Raw genomic sequence first — 26,642 nt, forward strand, 5'->3', positions numbered from 1 at the left:
AAGCCTCAAACAACGAACTCTTCATTCCTCTGCGATCACACATTCCTGATTATTACACTGATCCTCCATCTTTAGAACCTGTTTACATCGTCTCCACGTTGGTTCTGACCGGACGACGACGACGACGACGACACTTGCACACGGAGGAGCGGCGGTCGGACCACGAAGCTGCACGACGAGCGTCCGATTCTTCCTCCCCTCATGAAATCTGCTCGTACTTTATATTTTGAACCTTCTTGTCTTTCCAACCTGAATGTAACTGGAGACCGTCGTGATTCCTTCTCTTCTTCCTCCCTGTTGTGATTCATGTGTCAAACTAATGAGAAAAGATCCAGAAACTTTTCACTCTGAGACCAAACTCTGACTCTGAACGTGTGTTTAGTTTTTCCTTCCGTTGGACGCAGCAGAGATTCGGCAGCGTGACGAGCGTTTCCTGGGGCAAAGCAGGAAGATGTGAATTAATTATGCAACTTGCTGAGACGCGACGTCGCGTGTCGCTGCCGCTCGACTCTGTAAAACATCTGAGTCTTTAAATCTGAATTGTGATTCTCATTGATCCCATTATCTTTTTAAAAACATTAAATCTCCATTTGGATTTGTTTGTTGAATAAATTCACCTGATTCTAGAAAAATGTTTTAAGAGTCTGATTGGATTGTTCTGGAGCCGGACCGAGATGTTTTCTATACGTCGTGTGACGGGAGCGACGTTCCCACTGGGATGTGGAGGAAGGGGTTCTTCTCCAGCGGCTCGTGAGATTGTTGAGAGATGGGACCAGGCCAGTAACAGTATGAAGACCACGTCCCCCGAGGCGGCTGCGTTTTTCCTTTTTCCCCTCGATGCACAAAGACGCAGGCGACGGATCGTCCGAGCGCCAGGTCAAAGGTCGTCTGGTAGTCACAGTATCAACATCGCTCAGGTCCAACTAGATGATGAAATACAGTCAACGCAGCCCAGTTCCATGACGCAACAGTCGTCAGTAAACTGCATGTATCTGATTCTCATGTCGAGTTTCATCACGCAGACCAAAGAACTCTGGTCGCGGTCGTCGTCTTTGTGAAACCAGCTCGACACCGTTTCAGACTAAAAGTCGTCCTCACTGAAATATATCGTAGAAACTTTCGCTCCGTCAGCGAATCATTTTTCTGATCAACGACAAACATTAAAATTTCCATTGAGGTTGTTTTCCTCTGTCGTTCATCAAGTCTTCGTTTCCTGTTCGGCTGCTTGTGACCTGGAGGAAGTGGGAGCTTCAGTGGAGCGCGACCGATACGGATTTTTGAGGGAATTGCCATTAACGATGATAAGTTAAAAAAAAGAGACGTCGTCATCAAACCCTGATGACAAAGAAATGAAACTGAGTCTTGATATTTTACAATTTAATCATAAATGAAAAGAAAAACACAAAACAAACAAATGTATATATATAAGACGAATTTCACGTAGACAAGATCTTTTCTGCGTCGTTCATCCTGTAAAATAAATATCATCAAACAAACACAGACACTAATATCGGAGGATTTGTTTTGACCAATCAAATCAGTCGACTCGATTAGTAAACGGAGCCTGAAAAATCATGTAAACAAATGAAACGTTGGATCTGAATATTGAACCAGACGAAGACGTCGAGAGAAAATGTCGTCACGGTCGTTCCTCGTGAAGCGACGCCGCCTTCGTCCACTGTCACTTTTTTCTAACGCTGATGTCTGATCAATAAAAATCGCTCCATGTTTCACTCGACGCCACGAACAAAACAAACATGAGAATCTGTTTTCAAGAAAATGTTTCTTCACAATGACACGAGGAGAATCGTCCGTCTCTTCTTCAGCGGTTGTATTTTCAGCTGCTGGTGGTGAAGCTGGTGAGGACCATGAGCGGTACAGTAGAGATCTACCAACGCACTCACACTACAGGTTGATTCTGTTTGTTTTTACAGTGCAACATCACAATGAGTCGTGAAATATGAAAACTTTCCGTCGTATGAAACGATCTTCATCAGCCGTCGGAGGTTCACGTTGTTGTCGCTCCGCCGCGTTGAGCGAAATGATCCGCTGATGAAGATCATGCGATACGACCGAAAGCTTTATAAAGACCTAAGTAAGTGGACCATGAGTTGAGAAGTATTTGAAAAGTCAAGATTCTTACAAGTTAATGATCCGATATATTGGAATGAAATGTCCCCAGAGGACGAATCCTCCCCTGACTTTTCCTCTAGCGCCACCGACAGGTTGAATTTTAAATTGATCAAATACTTCAGTTTATGAATAAACAGACACATTTTGCTTGAGCCTCAACTTTACTTGGTGTTAAGTGCTAACTAGCAACATGCTAACAGGCTAAGTTAAGATGGTGAACACGATCATCATTGTACCTGCTCAATGTTAGCATGTTAGCATTGTCATGGACGACCAACCTGAGGAGTTACAAGTGATTACAGAGATTTTAATAATAATAATAATTTATCATCTTATTTTCATTAATAATTCTGGATCGATTTCCTCTCAAGAGAAACAATCAGAGGAGATGATGTCGCTTGACGTTAAAGGTGCTGAATGTAAGTTCCTGCTGTTGCTACGTCGTCTCCAACGTTCACATTAATCACTTCGTTCATTCATCCGTCAGATGTTGTGAGTTCGGCAACAAAACTTTATTCCTTCACTCGCTCATTTCTCTCTCCAACCGTGGAACGCAAAAGCCAATGCTAACTCTTTATCTTTAGCATGCTAACCAGCTAGCTCCCGCTCGCCTCGTCACGCTCAGAGGAGGAAGACGCATCTGAACCGTCTCATCGACCCTAAGATGGCCGAGGCTCTTGGCCACAGACTGTGAACCAAGATGGACGACGTGACCAGCTCCTCTAAAGTGAAGCCAAATCCTCACGACCTCCCCCTGGTGGCTGGCTGCAGTACTGTAACCCATAAGCCCCGCCCCCCTCCATGTTAGCAGATCTGATCACTTTGCTTCTCAGCAGTTATTTGATGATACAACAACGGGGCTGAGACGTCGTGAATGACAACTGACACCGACTCGTGATTGGCTCCGACGGGAGGAAGTGGGAGACGCGTCGTCCATCTTGGTTTACTGATGACGAGCGATCGTCGCCAGGCGGAAGAGAAAACTTACACAAAGCATCAAAAAAATCATCTGGGAAACAAGAAGACAAACGGAGCGTCCACGTCACGTCCGGGATCTTTAACAACCACAAACCTTTTTCACTAGCGAGTACAAAAACAGTCCAGGGGTCGATCGACGTCGACGCAGCAGAGTCGTCACGACGACGACTGTCCGACAGTTTGTGTGTTTGTTAGAAACTAGTCTAAAGAGTCCGATTCCCCCTGAAGGGAACGTCGTCTCGATGTGGAGCAACGACCTCTGACCGCTGTGTCCTGAAAACTCTTGAGCCCGACGTCGTGTTTGGACGAGTCTCTGGGATCCTGCTGCTACTGAGTCCGGGTTCATCGAGTCTGCAGGTCGAGAGGAGGAGGAGAGGAGGAGGAGAGGAGGAGAGGAGGAGGAGAGAAGGAGGAGAGGAGGAGGAGGAGAGGAGGAGGAGGAGAGGAGGAGGAGAGGAGGAGGAGGAGAGGAGGAGAGGAGGAGGAGGAGGAGGAGGAGGAGGAGAGGAGGAGGAGAGAAGGAGGAGAGGAGGAGGAGGAGAGGAGGAGAGGAGGAGGAGGAGAGGAGGAGGAGGAGGAGGAGGAGGAGGAGAGGAGGAGGAGAGAAGGAGGAGAGGAGGAGGAGGAGGAGGAGAGAAGGAGGAGAGGAGGAGGAGAGGGGGAGAAGGAGAGGAGAGGAGGAGGAGGAGGAGGAGAAGAGGAGGAGGAGGAGGAGGAGAGGAGGAGAAGAGGAGGAGAGAAGGAGGAGAGGAGGAGGAGAGGAGGAGGAGAGGAAAAGAGGAGGAGGAGACGAGGAGAAGGAGAGGAGGAGGAGGAGGAGAGAAGGAGGAGAAGAGGAGAGGAGGAGGAGAGAGGGAGGAGAGGAGGTGGAGAGAAGGAGGAGGAGGAGAGGAGGAGGAGGAGAGGAGGAGGAGAGAGGGAGGAGAGGAGGAGGAAGAGGAGGAGGAGGAGGAGAGGAGGAGGAGAGGAGAGAAGGAGGAAGAGAGAGGAGGAGGAGAGGAGGAGGAGGAGGAGAGGAGAGGAGAGAAGGAGGAAGAGAGAGGAGGAGGAGAGGAGGAGGAGGAGGAGAGGAGGAGGAAGAGAGAGGAGGAGAGGAGGAGGAGAAGAGGAGGAGGAGAGAGGGAGGAGAGGAGGAGGAAGAGGAGGAGGAGGAGGAGAGGAGGAGGAAGAGAGAGGAGGAGAGTTCACGTTAAAGGGAAACTCAAACAGATTCATCAGTTGTCAGGATCTTTCTGCTCGATCCGTTTGATTTCTCTCCAGGTCATTGGTTCATAAAATGTAGTTAAATTGTCAAAAATGTTGATCATGTTTCTCGAAAAACCTCAACATGATGTTTTGTTTCGTTCAAACACCAAAGATCTTCAGTTCCTGTCACAGAGGAGCAAGAACATGTTCACATGGGAGAAGATGAAATCAGAGAATTATGACTTTTTTTTTCATAAAAACTACTTGAACCGATTCATTGATTATTAAAATAGTTGCCAATTAATTTTGTCGTCGATCACTAATGGATTAACTGTTGCAGCTCCGGCAGACAGAAGAAACACTTCCTGTTGAGTGAGGACGACCCGGCAGGCGACTGACGAGCGACTGTCGATGATTGACGTGGTCCTGAAGCTGCTCAGACCCCAGAGGAGCTTCGTCTGAATCTCCTCTGACGTACAAACAGAGACCTTGCTGAGCGCAGCGAGAACAACCTCCTCCTCGTACCTGTGGTAGAATTCTCAGGTGACGTCCGGTGGGATGTGAGTTATTAACTGGCCCGTCCGGGGAGGAAGAAGCCGTCTTTGTATCTATTAAAGAGAGAGAGAGAAATGAAGCAGGCGTGGAAGAAGAAAGTGCAGCTACAGCAACTCTGCACACGAGACTCCTCCCGCCTGGAATGTCCCCGTGGACGCAGCGATGAGACGGAGGGGAGGAGTCAGAGGAGGAAGAGGAGGATGAGGAGTCAGAGGAGGAAGAGGAGGAAGAGGAGGATGAGGAGGATGAGGAGTCAGAAGAGGATGAGGAGTCAGAGGAGGAAGAGGAGGAAGAGGAGGATGAGGAGGATGAGGAGTCAGAGGAGGAAGAGGAGGATGAGGAGTCAGAGGAGGAAGAGGAGGATGAGGAGGATGAGGAGGATGAGGAGGATGAGGAGTCAGAAGAGGAAGAGGAGGATGAGGAGTCAGAAGAGGAAGAGGAGGATGAGGAGTCAGAGGAGGAAGAGGAGGATGAGGAGTCAGGAGGATGAGGAGGATGAAGAGGAAGAGGAGGATGAGGAGGAAGAGGAGGATGAGGAGGATGAAGAGGAAGAGGAGGAGGAGGATGAGGAGGATGAAGAGGAAGAGGATGAGGAGTCAGGAGGATGAGGAGGATGAGGAGTCAGAGGAGAAAGAGGAAGATGAGGAGTCAGAGGAGGATGAGGAGGATGAGGAGGAAGAGGAGGAAGAGGACGAAGAGGAGGATGAGGAGTCAGAGGAGGAGGAGGAGGAGGAGGAGGATGAGGAGTCAGAGGAGGAAGAGGAGGATGAGGAGTCAGGAGGATGAAGAGGAGGAGGAGGATGAGGAGGAGGAGGAGGATGAAGAGGAAGAGCATGAGGAGTCAGGAGGATGAGGAGGATGAGGAGTCAGAGGAGAAAGAGGAAGATGAGGAGTCAGAGGAGGATGAGGAAGATGAGGAGTCAGAGGAGGATGAGGAAGATGAGGAGTCAGAGGAGGATGAAGAGGAAGAGGAGGAGGAGGATGAGGAGGAAGAGGAGGATGAGGAGGGGACCTGGGTAAAACGTCTTCACTGAACGACACTGACCAGCAGATCGACGGCGGCACTTTACCTGCACACGGCGCCGCGTCCGGCGATGATGTGGCAGGCTCCGCCCCCTCGGCAGAAGTCCGGCTGCACGACGCAGCGGCTCTGACAGGGGAGGCCGTCCACCGACAGGAAGCCCGGCTCGCACAGACAGCGGGCCTCCCTCGTCCGGCGGTTCACCACGCAGCGGGAGAAGTCGTCGCAGGCCAGGAACTTGCAGGCGTCGGCGCGGTCGGCTGCGAGCAGACAGACATCAGTGTTCGAGGGGAGCGAGTCGACTCAGGGGCGAATGTGATTGGTTGGTTCCGTACCTGGCTCCACGTCCAGCGAGTGCGTGTCGATGTGGATGTGCAGCTTGTTGGCGGCGGCGGAGCAGAACTCCTCCAGGACGCAGTGGACGGCCTCGGTGACGTTGTACGGCACCGACTTGGTGAACTTCATCTTGCTGTTGACGACCACGCTGCCCTTCCTGAAGTTCAGGATCTCCAGGTTCTTGAAGCCCGTCAGGTTGGCCTGCAGGTACGGCATCAGCTGCAGACACGAGCGGGTCAACAGGAATTGGTTATTATTGAAGAAGAATGCATATTATTCAAGTCATAAATGTATGATGCAACTGTGAGATCTGAAATGTTGTCTAGTTTTCTGGCGGCGTGAGGATTCGACGCCATGCTGCGTTCAAACCAAACGCAAAGCTAATTTTCCGCGAAAAGAGAAAACACACAAAGTCCAAACAAAGACGTTGTGTGAATTAGGTAATTCGGCGTCTACTCACTCCGGGCGACGCCATCGACACAGAGACGGGAAATTTGCCTCATTTGGCTTCACTCGCTGGAGTTTAAACGTTGGAACGTGCGACAGTCTCAAGTTGGCGCTCGCTCTCGTTACTGGTGCGAGTGAACCTCAATGAGAAATTATTATTTTACGCCAAAAATTCGTTTTGCGTTTGTTGCAAACGCAGCATCGAGTCAGACGGCGGAACATTCAAATTCCTCCTAATCCTGTCTCATCTCATCATATCTGCATGAAAGCAACAGAAGAGTGTGTGTGTGTGTGTGTGTGTGTGTGTGTGATGAGTAGATTTATGAGCGCGCTGGCAGCGACCGCCACTGATGTGATCGTGTTGCTTACTGTTCTTTCGCTTCACTTTATTTCAATCATCACTTCCCTTCACTTGTTCCTTCTCCTCAAAGTTTAACGGCACACGAACAAATGATAAATCCACTATCAAGCCACGTTTCTCAGCAGCAAACTAATTCCCACGAGGCCTGAGACGTAACAACGTTGTGCAGACGCAGTGAATAAAACTGTTGAGCCGAAACGACAAGTCGAATCTGTTCAGTGTCTTAAGGATTCAGACGTGAGTCGATATGTTCGACTCAGTCGCTTAATGGAAACGGTAAGAAGTTAAAAAACATTGTGATGATGTGCAGCTGATTTCATCAAACCATTTCCTGAAAGAACCAGTGTCATTTCTGTGCTTTTCTGGCGCCATCTGGTGGTAAAGTGTCAAACCCGCAACCAACTGAGCGACCGACAGGGGACACTTTATGGCGGCGCACCGCTGATCTCACCCCTTTGTCCAGATCTGCGCCAAAATTGTATTCAACCGTTCTTGGTCCGTGTCCCGTCCTGCCACAACGTGTCAAGAAAATCTCTTGTGTCTGCTGACAAACCAACCAACCAGCGGACGGGGGTGAAACATTGTTCACGGATTTACGTTACGTCACTTGGGCCGCAGGATCGTTTTATATTTCTTCTTTACGCTCTCTGTCGGAGGATCTCAACGCTAACACACCACGTCACCAAGGACTGAAGCGAAGCGAGTCACACGAATTTCGTGTGTTCATGTTATTCGCGGATATATAATAAATCTAATAGAAACTGATTGAAACTGAAAGGATCACGTGTTCATCTGTTAAACTGGAGACTGACGACCAGACGTAATCTCACAGGCGTCTGCTTCTGGACACGCGTGGGTTAATATCACACATCTTCTGATTGATTATCATTTAGTCAGATTTATTTCTCGTCACCAACATGTGCCATAAAAGCCTTTATTTAAATTGTCTATGGAGTGAAAGTTTGCTGACTCTGCTCGAGCTTCCTTCTCGTTGCTGGTTTTAATATTCACACTTGGGAGTTTCATGCAGCCACGTTGCGTCTAATGGCGACGACTGGGATTCACCCATGAATCATCGCTATCGGAGGGATTACATTGGGGAAAGATTCACTAGATCCTATAAAAATGAATAAAGCTTCTCAAACACGAGCAGCAGAAAGGAAGAAACTTCTGGACACAAGAAACCAGAGTAAATATTCACAGACAAAGTAAGAGATGACTATAGACATTAATATAATTCATCCTGTAACCAGCACATATTAGTGTTAGAAAGGTCAAAATAGATATAGATAAACATTACATTTACATGAACTCAGTTGCCAATTTATTCAGGACAACTAGTTCAAAAAGATTATTAATTTAGAGATGTGTTGATTCAACTATGGTCAATGGGATTTTTATTATTATTTATTATTGATCTTTCTTCTTTAGTCACATTCGCACAGCGAAGTAGTTTTTAAGAAAATTCTCTGATTTCAGCTTCTTCAATGTGAATATGTTGCGGTTCCTTTGCTCATCTGTGACAGTGAACTGAATATCTTTGGCTTGTGGGCAAAACAAAACAAACATGTGATGGACTAATCGAGAAAATGATCGACAGATTAATCGATGATGAAAATAATCGTTATTTGCAGCCCGGGTCACATTCTGGTTAGCGGCCGACCGCCTCGACCTCCTGAGCCGCCGCCGACACGTTACGATCATTTTGAACGCAAAGGTGGCGTCATGTTGCCAAAACGAATGTGACGAAAAGCTTCTCTGCCGCTCCACAAACCGGCTGAGGCGGCAGGAAGCCAAGGATCATCTGCCGCTCACTGAGGGGATTTACTTGTTTAAGGGAGGAGTTCTAATCAGAGCCGCTTCCAAACGAGATTGACAACCTGGAGTGGAAGAGAATGTGTTGTGAGAATACCACGAGTACTCGAGCTGAAGGTAGAAGGAAGAGTAATGAAACAAGAGTTTTCTCTTCTCCAGACTAAAACCCGATGAACTAAAGGGTCGAACTGACTGTGTGGTCCGCAAACGTCTGAAGTAGCTTCAACAAAGAGCGAACGCACGGCAGCGTCACCTCCTGTGTTCCCGCGGCACGTTTCACTGCAGTGAAATAAAGGCTGTGCTGAAATTCATCCAAAAGCATCAAAACACTTCCATTCACAATGACACAAGACAAATGAACCGACTGCAGGTTTCTGCTTCGTCCGTCAGGTGGTCATGAGGTTCAGAGGTAAAGCCGAACTCTGACCAGAAACTTAGCATCAGGCTCTGGTTTTCTTTTACATCACAAAGGATCCAGTTTGTGTGGACTCACCACGTCTAAGAGGCTGTTTTCCAGGGATCTGTACTCGGACGACGTCTTGTTGAAGAGGTCCTCGGAGAAGTCCATGTTGGTGACGCGAAGGCTGAAGAACACCACCAGCTCCCGTCCGTGGCTGGCCGTGGTCATGGAGGGCGTGGTCAAGTATCGGACAGGAGGCGGCGCCGTGACGCCGACGGTGGTGCGATCTACAGCCGCCGATACTAAGCCACTCCCCTCGTCCGGCTGCTCGCTCGCCTCTGTGGTCGCAACATCCGTTTGGTCCAGCTCCATGGCCAGGTCTTGTACGGCCTCCTCGACGACGTCTGGGGCGGCGGTCGCTGGGCTGGTCGGGCTTGCACCTCCTCTCTGTTCCGTCTCTATATCTTCGTCGATAATGACGACGGACGGCTCGTTTTGATCGGACTCTGCCTCCGGCTCGGTGCTGTCGTCCTCCGAGGACTCGGGAGCAGAGGGGATCCCGTGTTCCTCTGCCATCTCAAAGAGTCCAGCGTCTACAGTCGGGCTGGGCGAGGACACCTCGGACACTTCGACGGGAGTTGCCGGAAGTTTAGGGAAGAAGTCTGGAACCGGTGCCGCTGTCACACCGGGGGACGACTCGTCCTCTGGAGCCGCCACCTCTTTGAAACGTCAGAGAAAAAGACAAAGGATTTCCCACCAATTATTTCATGTGCCTGAATTGTACATGAAACATTCAAAATGCTTCATGCTGAATTTTCAGTTTGAATCCCCACATCTGCATTGAGATACTACTTTAAAGATTATTCATTAGTATCTGAAACGACCCATAAATCTGACTTGTTTGCTAAGTTTAAAAAAAACAAACAAGATAGAGCACTTACTGATATCAGTAAGTACGCAGCCCTAAAAATAGATTATTAATATGTCTGGGGATCTTTAATTATCTGCCGTAATGTCAGTGCACAACTCCATTAACATAATTCACTGCCATATAATCACATCATAATTCATGTTCATGTCTGCTCACCTGCAATAACAGAGGTCGTTTCAAACGCCGGCTCGCTCTCGACTTCTGCGGTCATGGCGACGCCGGGGTCGCCCTCCTCCAGAGTGTCTGAGCCGTCGTCGTCCTCCGCAGTGAAAGAATTGTCGATGATGGGGTATCCATGATCAGGTTCTCCAACGTCTTCTATAGAAGGACGGCTGGCTGCTGGTACGAAGGGTAAATTATCTTCCTCTGACGGCTGATGATAGTCAGGAAGGAACCCACTATCCTCTTCAAAGTGAGGATCTTCCATAGCGTCCCAGGGGTAAAGGATTTTAATGGATTCTGCCGGTGGCTCAGTCACATCTTCCTTAAGTTCTGGTTCTAAAATCTCAACAATTTCCTCATCTGGATTTGGTTGTTGGAGATCAGCATCATCCCCTTCTGGTTCTGGGACTTCTTCAACCTTGTCATTTGATTCTGGCTCTGAATCCCCAGGAAGCTCTTCCACGGCTGGTAAAATGTCAACTGGGCCTTCCTCTGGTTCTGCCACTCCTTCTACTTCTTCAGGAAGTTGTAGCTCAGAAATGTCCACTGGCTCCTCAACTGGCACCGGAGCTGCAACCGCTTCTTCCTCTGGTTGTTGGATTTCAGGTACATCTGGCATTTCATCTGAATCTTTCCCCAGTTCTGGCTCCACAACCTCAACCACTTCTGGTTCCAATGAGTCAACCACACCTTCACTTGGTGCTACATCATCCTCTGGTGCTGGAACCTCAGCAACATCCTCTTCTACCATTACTGGTTTCACTGCTTCTGTTTCAGGAACTAAAGTTTCCTCTGGAACTTCAGGTACAGTTTCCTCTGGAACTTCAGGTACAGTTTCCTCTGAAACTTCTGGTACAGTTTCCTCTGGAACTTCTGGTACAATTTCCTCTGGAACTTCAGGTACAGTTTCCTCGGGAACTTCAGGTACAGTTTCCTCTGAAACTTCTGGTACAGTTTCCTCAGGAACTTCAGGTACAGTTTCCTCAGGAACTTCAGGTACAGTTTCCTCAAGAACTTCAGGTACAATTTCCTCAGGAACTTCAGGTACAGTTTCCTCGGGAACTTCAGGTACAGTTTCCTCAAGAACTTCAGGTACAGTTTCCGCTGGAACTTCAGGTACAGTTTCCTCAAGAACTTCAGGTACAGTTTCCTCTGAAACTTCAGGTACAATTTCCTCTGGAACTTCAGGTACAATTTCCTCTGGAACTTCAGGTACAGTTTCCTCTGGAACTTCAGGTACCGTTTCCTCAAGAACTTCAGGTACAGTTTCCTCTGAAACTTCAGGTACAATTTCCTCTGGAACTTCAGGTACAGTTTCCTCTGGAACTTCAGGTACAGTTTCCTCAAGAACTTCAGGTACAGTTTCCTCTGAAACTTCAGGTACAATTTCCTCTGGAACTTCAGGTACAATTTCCTCTGGAACTTCAGGTACAGTTTTCTCTGGAACTTCAGGTACAATTTCCTCTGGAACTTCAGGTACAGTTTCCTCTGAAACTTCAGGTACAGTTTCCTCAAGAACTTCAGGTACAATTTCCTCTGGAACTTCAGGTACAGTTTCCTCTAAAACTCTGACCTCTTCTGGTTCGGAAACCTTTACATCTTCATCTCCACCAATTTCTGACTCTTCTACTTCTGCACCTTCAGCTATAACCTCTTTTGATTGCAAATCTCCTTCTCCTTTTTCCACTCCTCCATCTGTCAAAACCTCAACTGAGCTATCATTTGGTTCTGAAATCTCAAGTTCCTCCTCCTTGATACCTGAAACCTCAGGTTCAATTGCTTTCGGCTCTTCTTGAGTTTCTGCGATGGACTCTCCCTCCGACTCTGGAGCAGCAACTTCCATGTCTGGTTCTGACAAACCTTCAACCTCGAGCACTTCTTCGTTAGCTTTGGCTCCAAACTCTTCCTCCGGTTCCAGCAGTTCAATTTCAGTTTCCGGCTCGGACAAATTCAGCACCTCTACCTCGTCAGGAAGAGTATTTTCTTCTTCAGCTTCTTGAAGGTTCACTGTTGTCTCAGTGGGCGGCTGGCCTGTGACGGCTGAGAGTGTTGTAACTGGTAGTCCAAAGTCAGAAGGCTCCTCTGCTGCAGGAGCTGTCGTTAATAGAAACTGTGCGGTGGGGGTGAACTGATCAACATCCAAACTAGGATTCTCGCTGTCCTCATCCACCGGAATCAAGTCCTCCTCGGATATCAGGTAAGGAGACAGGCTGACGTATGGAGCATCTGTCTCCAGCTCAAGAAGAACAGCAGGGGTCGGGATGTAGTCTCTCACCAGTTCACCAGTTTCGTCATGATGAATGGTCTTAATCTCGTGCGTGATGATAAGCAATTCTTCTTCCTTCCCTTCTTCATTCAGTGGCTCGGACTCGCCCACCTGAATCGCCTCAGACTCATCGGTAACCTCCTCCGAGTCGGGCGGACGATCGATGCTCTCCGTCGCCACCACCGTCCCAGCGCCTGGGACCGCCGTGGGGTCCAGCAGGGTCACGAGGGCGTTCTCCTTCTCCATGGGGGTGAGGGGAACCACCAGTCGAGGTTTGTCGACCGCAGGCTCGTCGGTGAAAACTTCAAACTCGTTGTGCGAGTCCGGCTCACTGGACTGTGGAGAGAGGAAGTATGACACGATGAATACCATTCAAAACTTATTCATAAACGTAAGTATTCATAAACTCTGTTTTAATCTGATTTCCTCCAAAGTTTTTAATTTCAAATTCTTATGAAGATTTCATGAGAGAAAAATTGTAATTTTGGGAAAAATTTAGATGAAGTAAAGTTGAGAAACTTCGTATTTATTAGCTCAAACTATCTGCTCACAAAACCAAAAGTCTTTTGGTAAATAACTTTAAAAAATGATAAAATTGAAAAGGAATATTTTCTTGAGTTTTGAATAGATCTATTTTCCAGTAATTCAGCTTTTAGCATATATTTCAAGAAAATTCTGAATCGAAAAACCTAGTTACAAGCTCTGAATAACCCTCTGAATCTGAATCTGATTCAACTCCAGTAGCAAAAAGAAAACATCTTACCTCATTCATCACTTCTAATGAAGACGTTGAGGTCAGAGCTGGTAGGTGGATTGTTTCTGTCAAAAAATAAAGAAAGAGTCGCTCAATGACTCTTATACTTGAGATACATGAGTTGAATCAGAAAACATTAGTTATTCAAATGTACCCGCCGGCGACGCTGTGCAGGAGAGTTGAATCTCATTTGATATACAGTGTTTCACATTGCAGAGTTAAGAAATATTAAAAAAACTGACACAAGTACCTGACGCCGTGATTACCTGGTTGGAAGTTGAGCGAGTTCAGGTCGATCGGCAGCGAGGCCTCTTCGCGCAGAGCTTTGGTCACCAGCTCCTTGAGGCCGGGGTCGGCCCAGGACGCCGGTCGGCCGGTCGCCGCCTCGGAGTTGTCCGGGTTGATCTCGAAGACGAGGGAGTAGTGCACCGAGATTCCTCCGGGCCTGAGAGGCAGAAAGAGTGGTTCTCTGAGCCGATTGATCAACTCATCTAAATCAAACCCTCTGCAACCAAAACAATATCACCTCTTATTCCCTAATTCATGAGACTCAAAATGTACAAAGTCCCAAGTGGTGAAAATGTAAATGTGCTTGTGGATTTAATGGAATGAGTCGCTGCAGAGAGACGACCTCGGTTTAACTCTCTTGAAAAGGAGAAATCAATAGACGTGTGGAGCTGCAGCACAGAGAAGTGGCACGGATATTTTTTTTAATGTGGCTACATTTCAGAAAAAAAAAACGAAATAAAGAAGAAGAGTGAAGCAGAAGTTCATCAATATTCTGCAGACACACTCGCTCTGTCGTCGAGAGAGAAGCTGATTTGCGAGATGCAACTGATTAGAATGGAAATGATGTGAATTTTCTTCTTCTGCCAAACAAAAGTGGTTCTACATCACGCACACACACACACACACACACACACACACACACTCACACGCACACTCACACACACACTCACACACTCACTCACACACACACACACACACACACACACTCACTCACACACACACACACACACACACACACACTCACTCACACACACTCACTCACACACACTCACTCACACACACACTCACACGCACACACACACACTCACTCACTCACTCACACACACACACTCACTCTCACACACACACACACACACTCACACACGCACACGCACGCACACACACACACTCACTCACTCACACTCACTCACACACACTCACTCACACACACTCACTGTCACACACACACACACACACACACTCACACACACACTCACACACGCACACGCACGCACACACACACACACTCACTCACTCACACTCACTCACTCACACACACACTCACACGCACACACACACACTCACTCACACACACTCACTCTCACACACACACACACACACTCACACACACACACACACACACACACACTCACACACACACTCACTCACTCACACTCACTCACACACACACTCACACACACACACATACACGTGTCTGATTTTCTCCCGTCTCTTCCCCTCTTGTGGAATCAGACTTGCTCCATGCGATATATATATTTCCTGATGTTTTCACTGTACTTGCTGCCGTGTGGTGTTGGTCGACGCCCACTTCCTGCTGTTGAAAACACTCCAGCTGCTGCCGGTCGTGTCCTCACCTGGCATCAACGTCTCTGTTGCTATTCCTGCTCTGATGGAGTCAGCCCACACATTACAGGCCCTTTAACTCTCCAAGCAGAGAAATGTGCCTTGAAGAATTCTTCTCGGGGGATCAGACCCCAGAATAAGAGCAACAACAATCCATTGTCTTGCTTTGGTCTTTGTGTGAGCACCAACATTTCAAAGACCTCTCTTTCCTTTATCTGATGAATTAAGCATCAGTCCCTGTTTTCACTTCGTCCCCTACTCCGTCCTTTTCCTAGATTTTGTCACCTTAAAGTTCCCATAATGTACAAAGACAGATTTCCAGGTATGTTCTGATCATAAATCAGGTCGAGGTGCAACAGTACAGAAATACTGACGCTTTAGCACCAGTAGCTTTAGCACCAGTAGCTTTAGCCACGGTAGCTTTAGCCACGGTAGTTTTAGCCACAGTAGCTTTAGCACCAGTAGCTTTAGCCACAGTAGCTTTAGCACCGGTAGCTTTAGCACCGGTAGTTTTAGCACCGGTAGCTTTAGCACCGGTAGCTTTAGCCACGGTAGCTTTAGCCACGGTAGCTTTAGCCACGATAGCTTTAGCCACAGTAGCTTTAGCACCAGTAGCTTTAGCACCAGTAGCTTTAGCCACAGTAGTTTTAGCCACAGTAGCTTTAGCCACAGTAGCTTTAGCCACAGTAGCTTTAGCCACAGTAGCTTTAGCACCAGTAGCTTTAGCCCAGGTTCTTTAGAGGCCGAACGCTCCTCCGCCTCTAAAGAACCAGACATGAAACATAAAACTAGAGCTGAAAGAAACTGCAGAGTGAGGTGATGACGTTCTGTTGTCAATATAAAACACTGTGCTTCTGTCATGACTCCTAATTGAAATGAATGAAGTCCGAAATCGGAGGTAGTTTTCCTTTGCTGGCAGACAAAAGCAGGCCCAGTCGTGAATCCTTCATCAGATTAGAGGACGAGCTCCTGCTGAGGCCTCGCCGCCGTCTGATTGGCCGTGACAGCGGCAGACACCACGGGGGTAAAGGCAAGTTAACGGGGAGGGGAGCAGCTCGACACAAGTCTTCCTGTTTCACTCCACACCTGCTTCCTCCCATGACGACAGGAAAAGGCCAGAACGAACATCACCAGAGTCCAATTTTGAACCTTTCACTAGAAAGACATTCACAAACAAACGTCTCCTGGTCTCAGCAGCTACTTGGTCCTCGAGCACAGTTCTACTTTGTGTTGAACCGTCTGGACAGTTTGAGGTAAAAAGTTAAAACCCTCCTTCATCCGTGTGACTCAAGTAAATGCTGAGCTGAAGACTGACACGCGAGGGGAGGCAGATACTACGGGAGTGTTTACCCGTCAGAGTCCTGGATCTCGCTGCGTCGGGAAGAAGAAAATAAAGAATGAGAAAACTTTCACCTCAAATCTCACATCAATGTCTGACTCCAGGAAATGAAAACATTCAAACTGTAAAATTCAATAGACGTGGAATCAACCTGACTGGTTACAAACTACCTGCTCATTTCACATGTAATGACATTATCATGGGCGGAGATTCGATTAGGACTAAACCCAGAGTTCCCGCTCAGATCCTTTTTATATTCACATGATGACTGACCTGATTCCCAGCACATGGATGGATTGGAATCCTTGAAGCTTGTCAAAGGCATGTTGCATCTGCAAGAGAAACACTTTGTACATCAGTCAGGATCTTTTACTTTAGTCAGGATCTTTTACATCAGTCAGGATCTTTTACTTTAGTCAGGATCTTTTACTTTAGTCAGGATCTTTCACTTTAGTCAGGATCTTTCACTTTAGTCAGGATCTTTTACTTTAGTCAGGATCTTTGACATCAGTCAGGATCTTTTACTTTAGTCAGGATCTTTTACATTAGTCAGAATTTTATACATCAGTCAGGATCTTTTACTTTAGTCAGGATCTTTTACTTTAGTCAGGATCTTTCACTTTAGTCAGGATCTTTTACTTTAGTCAGGATCTTTTACTTTAGTCAGGATCTTTTACTTTAGTCAGGATCTTTTACTTTAGTCAGGATCTTTTACTTTAGTCAGGATCTTTGACATCAGTCAGGATCTTTTACATCAGTCAGGATCTTTTACTTTAGTCAGGATCTTTGACATCAGTCAGGATCTTTGACATCAGTCAGGATCTTTGACATCAGTCAGGATCTTTCACTTTAGTCAGGATCTTTTACTTTAGTCAGGATCTTTTACTTTAGTCAGGATCTTTCACTTTAGTCAGGATCTTTTACTTTAGTCAGGATCTTTTACTTTAGTCAGGATCTTTTACTTTAGTCAGGATCTTTTACTTTAGTCAGGATCTTTTACTTTAGTCAGGATCTTTTACTTTAGTCAGGATCTTTTACATCAGTCAGGATCTTTTACTTTAGTCAGGATCTTTGACATCAGTCAGGATCTTTGACATCAGTCAGGATCTTTGACATCAGTCAGGATCTTTCACTTTAGTCAGGATCTTTTACTTTAGTCAGGATCTTTTACTTTAGTCAGGATCTTTCACTTTAGTCAGGATCTTTTACTTTAGTCAGGATCTTTTACTTTAGTCAGGATCTTTTACTTTAGTCAGGATCTTTTACTTTAGTCAGGATCTTTTACTTTAGTCAGGATCTTTTACATCAGTCAGGATCTTTTACTTTAGTCAGGATCTTTGACATCAGTCAGGATCTTTGACATCAGTCAGGATCTTTGACATCAGTCAGGATCTTTTACTTTAGTCAGGATCTTTTACATCAGTCAGGACCTATACATCAGTCAGGATCTTTTAGATCAGTCAGGATCTTTGACATCAGTCTTATGCCTCTTCCTCCTCTGGCTTCACAGCGACTGATGTAAAACCATGTGAGCCGTCAAACAGCAGCTTGTTGGCGAACGGGCACGAGGCCAATATGACGGTCGCATTAATGGGAAACTCTCATTGATTCCTATCTTTGGGCGAGTTAAGCACCTGGACACTCTGATGACATAATCGTCTTTAAAGGCTCCATCAGGTCAAGATCCCACTGCAATTCGCGTGCTCTCTACAGGATCCTGTCGCCTGACGGAAAAACAACATCGGCGGACTTAAGTTTCTCTACATGACTCGCTTCGAGACAAGACACATGTGCTGGCAGAGGGAGGGTGCACCATGGGTAATCTTTTTATTTCTCTTCCCCGTGGCTCAGACCTCACGGCCTCGTGCTGTGAACTTATTCACATTCGGCGTTGCGAGCAAAAGTCACCAGGACGGAGAGATCGTCACGGCAGGGAGGACGATGACGACCTGAGATCAGGTCTCAAAGGTCATGTCAGATGAGTAAAATATCTACAGTGTAAAAAATGATGTTAACGTTCCATGTTTTCACCAGGATTGTCTTGTTTTTCTACAAACGAAAGCTGAAACCCATCAGAACAACTAGACAGATGCAAATAATCACACACAACGAATGAGGAATCAGGGAGAAGTCCCACCTGGTCCTGCAGGTGGTGAGCCAGGTCGATGTACTGCGGCGAGTCGGGGTCGTCCAGCAGCTCCCTGTAACCCGGGTCCACCAGGTCGATGCTGAACTCCACCATCTGCTCCAGCGGACTCTCGGGCAACACGTTGGGAAGCTCCGAGTCCTGTTGGGCAACAGACGAGAGTCAGTTTCCAGACGAAGAAATCCTGACTGATTTAAAAGATCCTGACTGATTTGTGTTTCCTCTCTTTTACCTCTGTGTTTGGTCTCCACCACCAAACGTCTGACTCTTTTCACTACTAAATGCTCCACGTGTCATTCTCTGCACATTGTCATAGTAAAAAAATTGATCAGAGTTTCTTTAGGTGAAAGGAGCTTAGTCGTGAAATGTAACCGAAATGTGAACAAACAGAAAACAGTTCAGTTTCACTCTTTTGGAAAAAAAATGTTTTCTGATCAGATGAAGAAATGCAAACATTTGTGCATTAAATTTAACATAAACTAGAAGTCAACGTGTGATCTGTCAAACAATAACTGACACAGGGTTATTTTTTAAAATTCAAGTGAAATGAAGAGTCTAAGAGTGTAAGAATCTAAAGTAGGAATAAATCCAGGGAGTAGGAAAAGATGAAGAGAGGAAGAAAACAGTCGGAAAGAACGAGGGAATGAATGTAGAAGTAAAGATATCGTAAACCAAAAGAAGGAAGAAAAGAAGTTGAGTAGTTTAAGTCTCGTGTAATTAAATCAGAACACACGTGAGTTCATTCGTGGAGCAAATGTACTTTCCACCATCGACACGAGGCAAAGTAGGAAAATGTCCATCCCCCAGTTTGAAATATTAGAAATGTGTCAGACTGTGAATCACGACTCCTCTGCACATTCAACATTCAACATTCAGCTTTTAGTTTGTCTCGAGGAAGAAAAGAGGTGTGCGACATGAAAAGAGAAATAACCTGCTCTCATGAAATCAGAAGCGAAAAATTCAAATGACTCCAGTAATTTCAGAGGACAAGTCGGCAATTTTAGTGCTTTTTGACAAAATGACAGCGTTTTCTTCTTCAGAGTCAAACCTCAGGAAAAAGCATATTTTTTTCATTCCTGAGCTGAAATCACTGACGGGAGAAAAGCGCTAATTATCTGTGGCAGGTGAATTGTCCAGTCACATGATCACAGTCTGAGGTTTCCCTCAGGACGAGGTGGAGACCAAACACAGAGATAAAAAAATAAAATCCTCTACAAACGTTCACTTGAGTAAGTTGGTACCTCCTCGACCTCCTCGCCCTCCTCGACCTCCTTGACCTCCTCCACCTCCTTGACCTCCTCCACCTCCTTGACCTCCTCCACCTCCTCGACCTCCTCGACCTCCTTGACCTCCTCCACCTCCTTGACCTCCTCCACCTCCTTGACCTCCTCGACCTCCTCGACCTCCTCGACCTCCTTAACCTCCTCCACCTCCTCCACCTCCTCCACCTCCTCGATCTCCTTGACCTCCTCCACCTCCTCCACCTCCTCGACCTCCTCGATATCCTTGACCTCCTCCACCTCCTCCACCTCCTCCACCTCTTCCACCTCTTCCACCTCCACCTCCTCGGGGCCGGTTTGACCCGGCACCGGGCTCGGAGAAGCTCCCACGGGGTCGAGAGGGACGCCGGTGTCCGTGACGACCGCCGGCGGCGCTGAGGAGGCGACCGCCTGAGCCTCTGCACCTGCAGCGACGTGAGGAAACGTGACGAACTGTGAGTCGTACGGTACCCGTCTACATTCTGTTTGTATTAGTCATACAGTCTACATATATACATATATATATATATATATATATATATATAAACACTCCTCTGATATATTTACTACAACGTCAGCGTGAAATAGATGGTGACTTGGTTCTACCTGTGATCTCAGGGAGCTTCTGTGTCGGTGCAGGAGTCACTGATCCTCTGAAGAAGAAAAAATCATAAATCATAAAAACACAGTGATTTTTTGGTCACTGATTAGTCGTCGTGGAGACGCGTCGTCCGTCGTCACTCACCGTGATGACGGCCTCCCGTCTCTGAGCCGACTCATCCTCTGCAAACAAACACAAAACACAACAAGAATTCACTGTGAGAGTGTGAGTGTGTGTGTGTGTGTGTGTCACACAAACGTGTCAGAGACAAACTAACACACACACACACTGTGCGGCAGTAATTAGCCCGGCGATTATCTCGTCTGTGATCATGATGTCATGGGTTCGTGGCTGCTGCTGATCCTACTTCCTCCAACCTTTTCTTTGTATCGTGGTTTTGCTTAAAAGTTTCCCCCGATTCCAGATTGGACACGTGTTTGACCTGAGTCAGTAAAGGTTCAACTCTTACCGACTGCACCATGCTCCTGTGCTCCTCGGAGCGGCTGAAGTTTTTGGCGAGGTCGGAGATGCAGAGCGACTCGTGTTGACACGTGTGAACCCATCGCTGGTACTCGGACGTCCCGGGGATCCTGTCGAAGAAGATCCTGAACGCCTCCCACACGGCCTCCTGACAAACTGACCACACACACAACTCAGACTTTTAAAACTTAATCAAACCACGTTTTTTTATTTATTAAATATTATATTTATATTTATATTTGAAAACAATCAACAGTCTGTTTGTTTGAAAGGAAGAAAAACTGCGGACAAAAGTTGAATTTTTTGTTCCAGAGTTTTCTCCACATCGACTTACTTGAATTAGAAGTTTATCAAAAATTGTCTGGAATGTGTTTTGTGTACACGACAGAATCCACGATGACCACAGCTTCAAGATATCAGAAAATACTATGAGAAGAACAACTTTTCTATAAATAACTTTATGTAACTCTTTGCTTTGGTCAAAAAAAATCATTATAAATTATATTATAAATTAATTATATAATGAATTAATTATAAAGTTATAAAGGAAGATAAAAGACAACAGAAATGAGAAAAACTCAAATATACAGTTACATACAGAAAGTATGTTTTGTATGAATAATCTATGCTGTATACAACGGTAATTCTTCTTATATCATTTGCTAATTAACTTGACCTGGACTCAGATAGGAGGCAAAAAATAAATGGTTAGATTCAAAATAATTTTAATAGTATCATAAGTAAAAAATAAGATTCTTTCATTATGGAATTAATGATCTCCCTGGATACGGCGTCTCACAGCCATAAAAATAAAAAACACTACCAATAAAAACTGTACAAGAATTAGACATAACAACTCAAAAGAAATCCTTTGTGCACAACCCACGGTCATAACAGTTATTGTTATAGACGCACAACAACCACCAACTATATATAAATGATTAATAATGTTACCATCCGGGGCAGGAAAAGATTCAAGGCTCCAGTTAAATTAATTTTTTAAACCTTCTGAGTCTTTTTTTTTCTTTTGAAGGGAACTGAACTTTTAAAGATCTGCAGATAAATGACTAATATTCATGTACAGTAACTATTTTCTGTGGTTAAATAAATCAGTCTGTCATATTCTCCAATGACAGCGCTGTGGAGGAGGTGAGTGAGTCACGTCCACGACTCACTCCTGATTGGTCAGAGCCGCAGGTCAGCTGGTGGCTTCAGTGTGGATCATGTGAGTCCTGGTGCAGAACCTCTGTCACATGGCTCCTCCTCCTCCTCCTCCTCCTCCTCCTCCCCCGACTGCCGAGAGCCACTCTTCATCCATGACACACTTTATGTCGGGGGAAACAAATCTGTCCTGACTCTTCAATGTTGAGTGTAGTCGAAAGGTTGTTGGCCCTTCGTCCTAAATGTACCGAGACGCAGCGTTTCTATGTAGATGACAACATTATTCTGAGAGATCTAAGTACTCCCACAGAGACGCCATGCACTGACCACCTGTTGATCTGTGAAACCTCCTCAACATATAGAACTCCCTAACTTCTGCTCAAGACGTCCACAGTCTCCAGCTCCCTGATTCGACGGCATCAGTTTTTCCCATTACACTTTATTTTACGACGAGGACATTGATAAACAGAAAGGGATTTGAACTGGTGATTTTATTTGCTTTTTGGGTCCAAACTGAAATTCCCTTGCGAAAAAATGTGCGTGAATAAACTTCCTGTGAGGAACAAAAGTCTTTTGATGATGATGAGATGAATCAACGCGCTTCTTTTCATATTTCAGGGGTGGCCAGAGCTCTACAAGGACATTTGATATTTTTTGTATTTTAACAAGAAAAAAATGTTGTCAAAAAAAGTGTGCACCGATTGAACAAGGACGAAAAGATGTTGGAGAGTTACCGTATGGATATTTGGGGAACGATGTCGATACCGATATTAAGTAGACAAATAAATTCACTACAGATATATTGTCCGGTTATATATGTATATATATATATATATATATATTAAATGGCAATTATTGTGGCTTGATCATTTTCCAGTTTAACCATAAACATTATTACAAATTAAAAGCAACAACCAAATATATAAATAACTTTCAGCAGGGATGTATATACGTCTGTGAACGTCTGGCTCCGTTCATCAGCAATTGACTCACAGTCGGACGATAATTGGTTTAAAGTGTCACAAACTCTTTGTGGCACGTGAGTGGAAAGACTCTTTAATCTTCCCGTCATTCAGCTCAACCAACCGCCGCGACGGAACATTCACAAAGTCAGACGTGATATTTCGTGGAGCGACTTGAATAAAACCTTGTTATACTATATATATAAATACTACAATCTAACAAGTCAAGCAGCGAAATGCTTCGGTTGTTGAGGTTTTTACAGGTCGTGGATTTGTTATATTTCTTACGTCCAGTGAGTCGCTGATTATCAAGCTTTTCTGTAACGTTATGTTTTTAACATTAAAAAAACAAATATCCGAGTCAACAGATCAAAACCTTAGATATGCAAGACATTAATTTTTTTTAATAATAATTTACTTTTCACCGACACCCTTACATACATATATATGTATGTATGTATACATAAATTTGTATATGTGTATATTATATCTTGAATGCATATATTCTATAGAAGATGTATATATTTTATGTTATATTACATTCATTGTATATTTTATATGATTATATACCTAGACAATATAATTAAGATTTTTGGTAATTAATTTATTTTTATTGATAAAAATTTGTATATTTTTGATGAGGATAACTATATAAGTAAGGCATTTAAAGATAAAGGTAAAGGTTATATTAACTAAAGTATAGATTTCAATCAATAAGGAAGCGGATTCATTATTGATTATAGATGAATGACTTGACTGAACATGTTAAGTGTTGGACAGTTTCTTTTGCTTTATGCTTCATTGTTTGTGAATATTACTTTTCCATATCTGTCCACTTGTTTTTTCAGTATCTTCTTATTTTTCTTTTCTTTACTTGTTCCGAATGAACACATTTTCAATTCAACCCATGTTTTTCTTCTTCTTCTCCGACAACCAGGCTCATCACTGCGACACGTTTTGTGCCTAATGTCCTTGAACGCATCACCAAAACAAACATTCACCAGATGATCCTGGATCACAAATGTGTCACCAACAATAAAAAGAGATGTGGATGTTTGAAGGATTGTTACTGTGCATCAGTGAAAGGCAGGAAACCAAGTGTTGAAATTAAAAAGGTGTTAGTTTGTGTTTACAACGTCTCAATGCTCAAGGTTTAGGCCCAAGGAATCATCAGTTGGACTGTCTGCTGATGTGTCACTAAGCAGGTTCAGGTTGAGGCAGTAAACAGCTTCTATGGTGTCAGGTGGCGTCCGTCCGTACCTCGGAGCTGGTAGTACGCCTGGTGGCTGACGATCACTTGCTCCAGCGTCTCTTGTGGACAGATTCTCACTCCCGAGTGCAGGAACACCGACCTCTTGGCTCGACGTCGGCCGACCTCCGACCCGGAACCTTTGCTGTGCGTCGACGCCATCAGCAGCTCCGCCAATCGCACGGAGCCGCCGGCCTCCGGCATCGGCCCCCGGTGCAGCCCGACGCCGCCGTCTGGACGGGAAACTGAGGGAGGGAGAGAAGACGTGGGCTCAGTTAAACTAACAGAGCAGATTCTGGTCCGAACCCAAATCCCTGGCGTCGGACCGGAGCGACAGATGGACTGTGTTTACTACAACGGACAATTCAACTGACACGACTCGAGCGACGTTTGAAAACAGTTACAGTTGGATTTAGTTTCCCCCGCTCACTGTCACTGTCAACAGATCTGTAAACCCCACCCAGCTGGTGCGACCAGTGACGGGAAACAAACACAACACGGAGGAGAGGAGATTAGAACTGGAAGCTGAAGTGGATAAAGAGAAGCAGTTTTCTGTGGATGATGCCGGATATTTCAAAAAGACTGATCATGTTTGATGACTGACAGAGAAGTTATTCTGCAAAGTAAAGTACATACAATATAGTCTAGTATGGTACAGTATAGTATACTGTAGTAGGATAAAGTACAGTACATGATACAGCATAGTAGGATACAGTAAAGTATTATTATTAAGTATTATATAGTATAGTATGATATAATAGAGTATATCATAATAAACAAAATCCTTCTTTACTATGATTAATATATTATTGAAAAGTATTGAATAGTATGGTACATGATACTATACTATATAAGTAAAGTATATCATAGTATAGTATAGTGTATCAGGATAAAGTATTATATATAATAGAAGGATATAGTATAGTATATCCAAATACACTATACTACAGTGGAGTAGGATATAGTATAAAACACTATAGTAGAATATAGAATAGTACAGTATAGTATGATAAAATAGCATGTACTATACTATACAGTACATATGCTCTATAAATGAAATTGATTATTATTATTGTTATGATATGATACAGTACTGTATAGTCAGATATAGCATGGTACAGTACTGGACAGTATAATGTGATATAGTATTGTGTAGGGTTACTACAGGACAGTAAACTCTTCTGCTACATTTCATTCACAGAAATCAAACAAAAACACTTGTTCCCCACAGACTTGACAAAAAATGAAACTGGTGAATGTGAAGAATTCATTTTAAAAATCAGTGGTTGTTTCAGCAGCAGCGTCTCCATGGTGACGGCTCTAACCTTAATTCACTCTCATTTCTAACATTTGGTGGCTCAACGTCAGTTAGATGGAAACAGAAATGATTCCTCTTGGTCCACGTGAAGCGGCGTTGATGGAGCCTCGTGTCCATCAGCTCGACTGATCAGGTTGTTTGTGCCTGCTGAGGTCCTCTCTCCCTCCTGGTGTCCTCTCTCCCTCCTCTCTCCCTCCTGGTGTCCTCTCTCCCTCCTCTCTCCCTCCTTGGGTCCTCTCTCCCTCCTCTCTCCCTCCTGGTGTCCTCTCTCCCTCCTGGTGTCCTCTCTCCCTCCTGGTGTCCTCTCTCCCTCCTCTCTCCCTCCTCTCTCCCTCCTGGTGTCCTCTCTCCCTCCTGGTGTCCTCTCTCCCTCCTCTCTCCCTCCTCTCTCCCTCCTTGGGTCCTCTCTCCCTCCTCTCTCCCTCCTGGTGTCCTCTCTCCCTCCTCTCTCCCTCCTCTCTCCCTCCTGGTGTCCTGGGGTCCTCTCTCCCTCCTGGGGTCCTCTCTCCCTCCTGGGGTCCTGGGGTCCTCTCTCCCTCCTGGTGTCCTGGGGTCCTCTCTCCCTCCTCTCTCCCTCCTGGTGTCCTCTCTCCCTCCTCTCTCCCTCCTGGGGTCCTCTCTCCTTCCTGGGGTCCTCTCTCCCTCCTGGGGTCCTCTCTCCCTCCTGGTGTCCTGGGGTCCTCTCTCCCTGCTGGTGTCCTGGGGTCCTCTCTCCCTCCTGGGGTCCTCTCTCCCTCCTGGGGTCCTCTCTCCCTCCTGGGGTCCTCTCTCCCTCCTGGTGTCCTGGGGTCCTCTCTCCCTGCTGGTGTCCTGGGGTCCTCTCTCCCTCCTGGGGTCCTCTCTCCCTCCTGGGGTCCTCTCTCCCTCCTGGTGTCCTGGGGTCCTCTCTCCCTGCTGGTGTCCTGGGGTCCTCTCTCCCTCCTGGGGTCCTCTCTCCCTCCTGGTGTCCTGGGGTCCTCTCTCCCTCCTGGGGTCCTCTCTCCCTCCTCTCTCCCTCCTCTCTCCCTCCTGGTGTCCTGGGGTCCTCTCTCCCTCCTGGTGTCCTGGGGTCCTCTCTCCCTCCTGGGGTCCTCTCTCCCTCCTGGTGTCCTGGGGTCCTCTCTCCCTCCTGGGGTCCTCTCTCCCTCCTGGGGTCCTCTCTCCCTCCTGGG

At 45.9% G+C, this 26,642-nt stretch overlaps 2 protein-coding genes across 2 annotated transcripts; both read right to left on the minus strand.

Moving 5' to 3' along the window:
* Positions 1-1,362: 1,362 nt before the first annotated feature.
* On the minus strand, positions 1,363-18,975 carry LOC118290641 (interphotoreceptor matrix proteoglycan 1). The gene is made up of 11 exons (XM_035618418.2): positions 18,453-18,975; positions 16,589-16,647; positions 16,327-16,347; positions 13,611-13,789; positions 13,354-13,409; positions 10,319-12,926; positions 9,325-9,950; positions 6,208-6,427; positions 5,922-6,132; positions 4,822-4,904; positions 1,363-3,462 (listed from the first exon to the last, which is right to left on the minus strand). The coding sequence occupies exons 1-10, from the start codon at positions 18,555-18,557 to the stop codon at positions 4,865-4,867; spliced, it is 4,125 nt and encodes a 1,374-aa protein (XP_035474311.2). The 5' UTR covers positions 18,558-18,975; the 3' UTR covers positions 1,363-3,462; positions 4,822-4,864.
* Positions 18,948-25,574, minus strand: LOC124849607 (interphotoreceptor matrix proteoglycan 1-like). Its single transcript, XM_047328857.1, has 7 exons — positions 25,499-25,574; positions 24,185-24,418; positions 20,791-20,957; positions 20,466-20,503; positions 20,327-20,373; positions 20,000-20,145; positions 18,948-18,959 (listed from the first exon to the last, which is right to left on the minus strand). The coding sequence occupies exons 2-7, from the start codon at positions 24,375-24,377 to the stop codon at positions 18,948-18,950; spliced, it is 603 nt and encodes a 200-aa protein (XP_047184813.1). The 5' UTR covers positions 24,378-24,418; positions 25,499-25,574.
* Positions 25,575-26,642: the final 1,068 nt, after the last annotated feature.

Source organism: Scophthalmus maximus, chromosome 18 (assembly GCF_022379125.1).
Source record: "Scophthalmus maximus strain ysfricsl-2021 chromosome 18, ASM2237912v1, whole genome shotgun sequence".
Classification (NCBI taxonomy): domain Eukaryota; kingdom Metazoa; phylum Chordata; class Actinopteri; order Pleuronectiformes; family Scophthalmidae; genus Scophthalmus; species Scophthalmus maximus.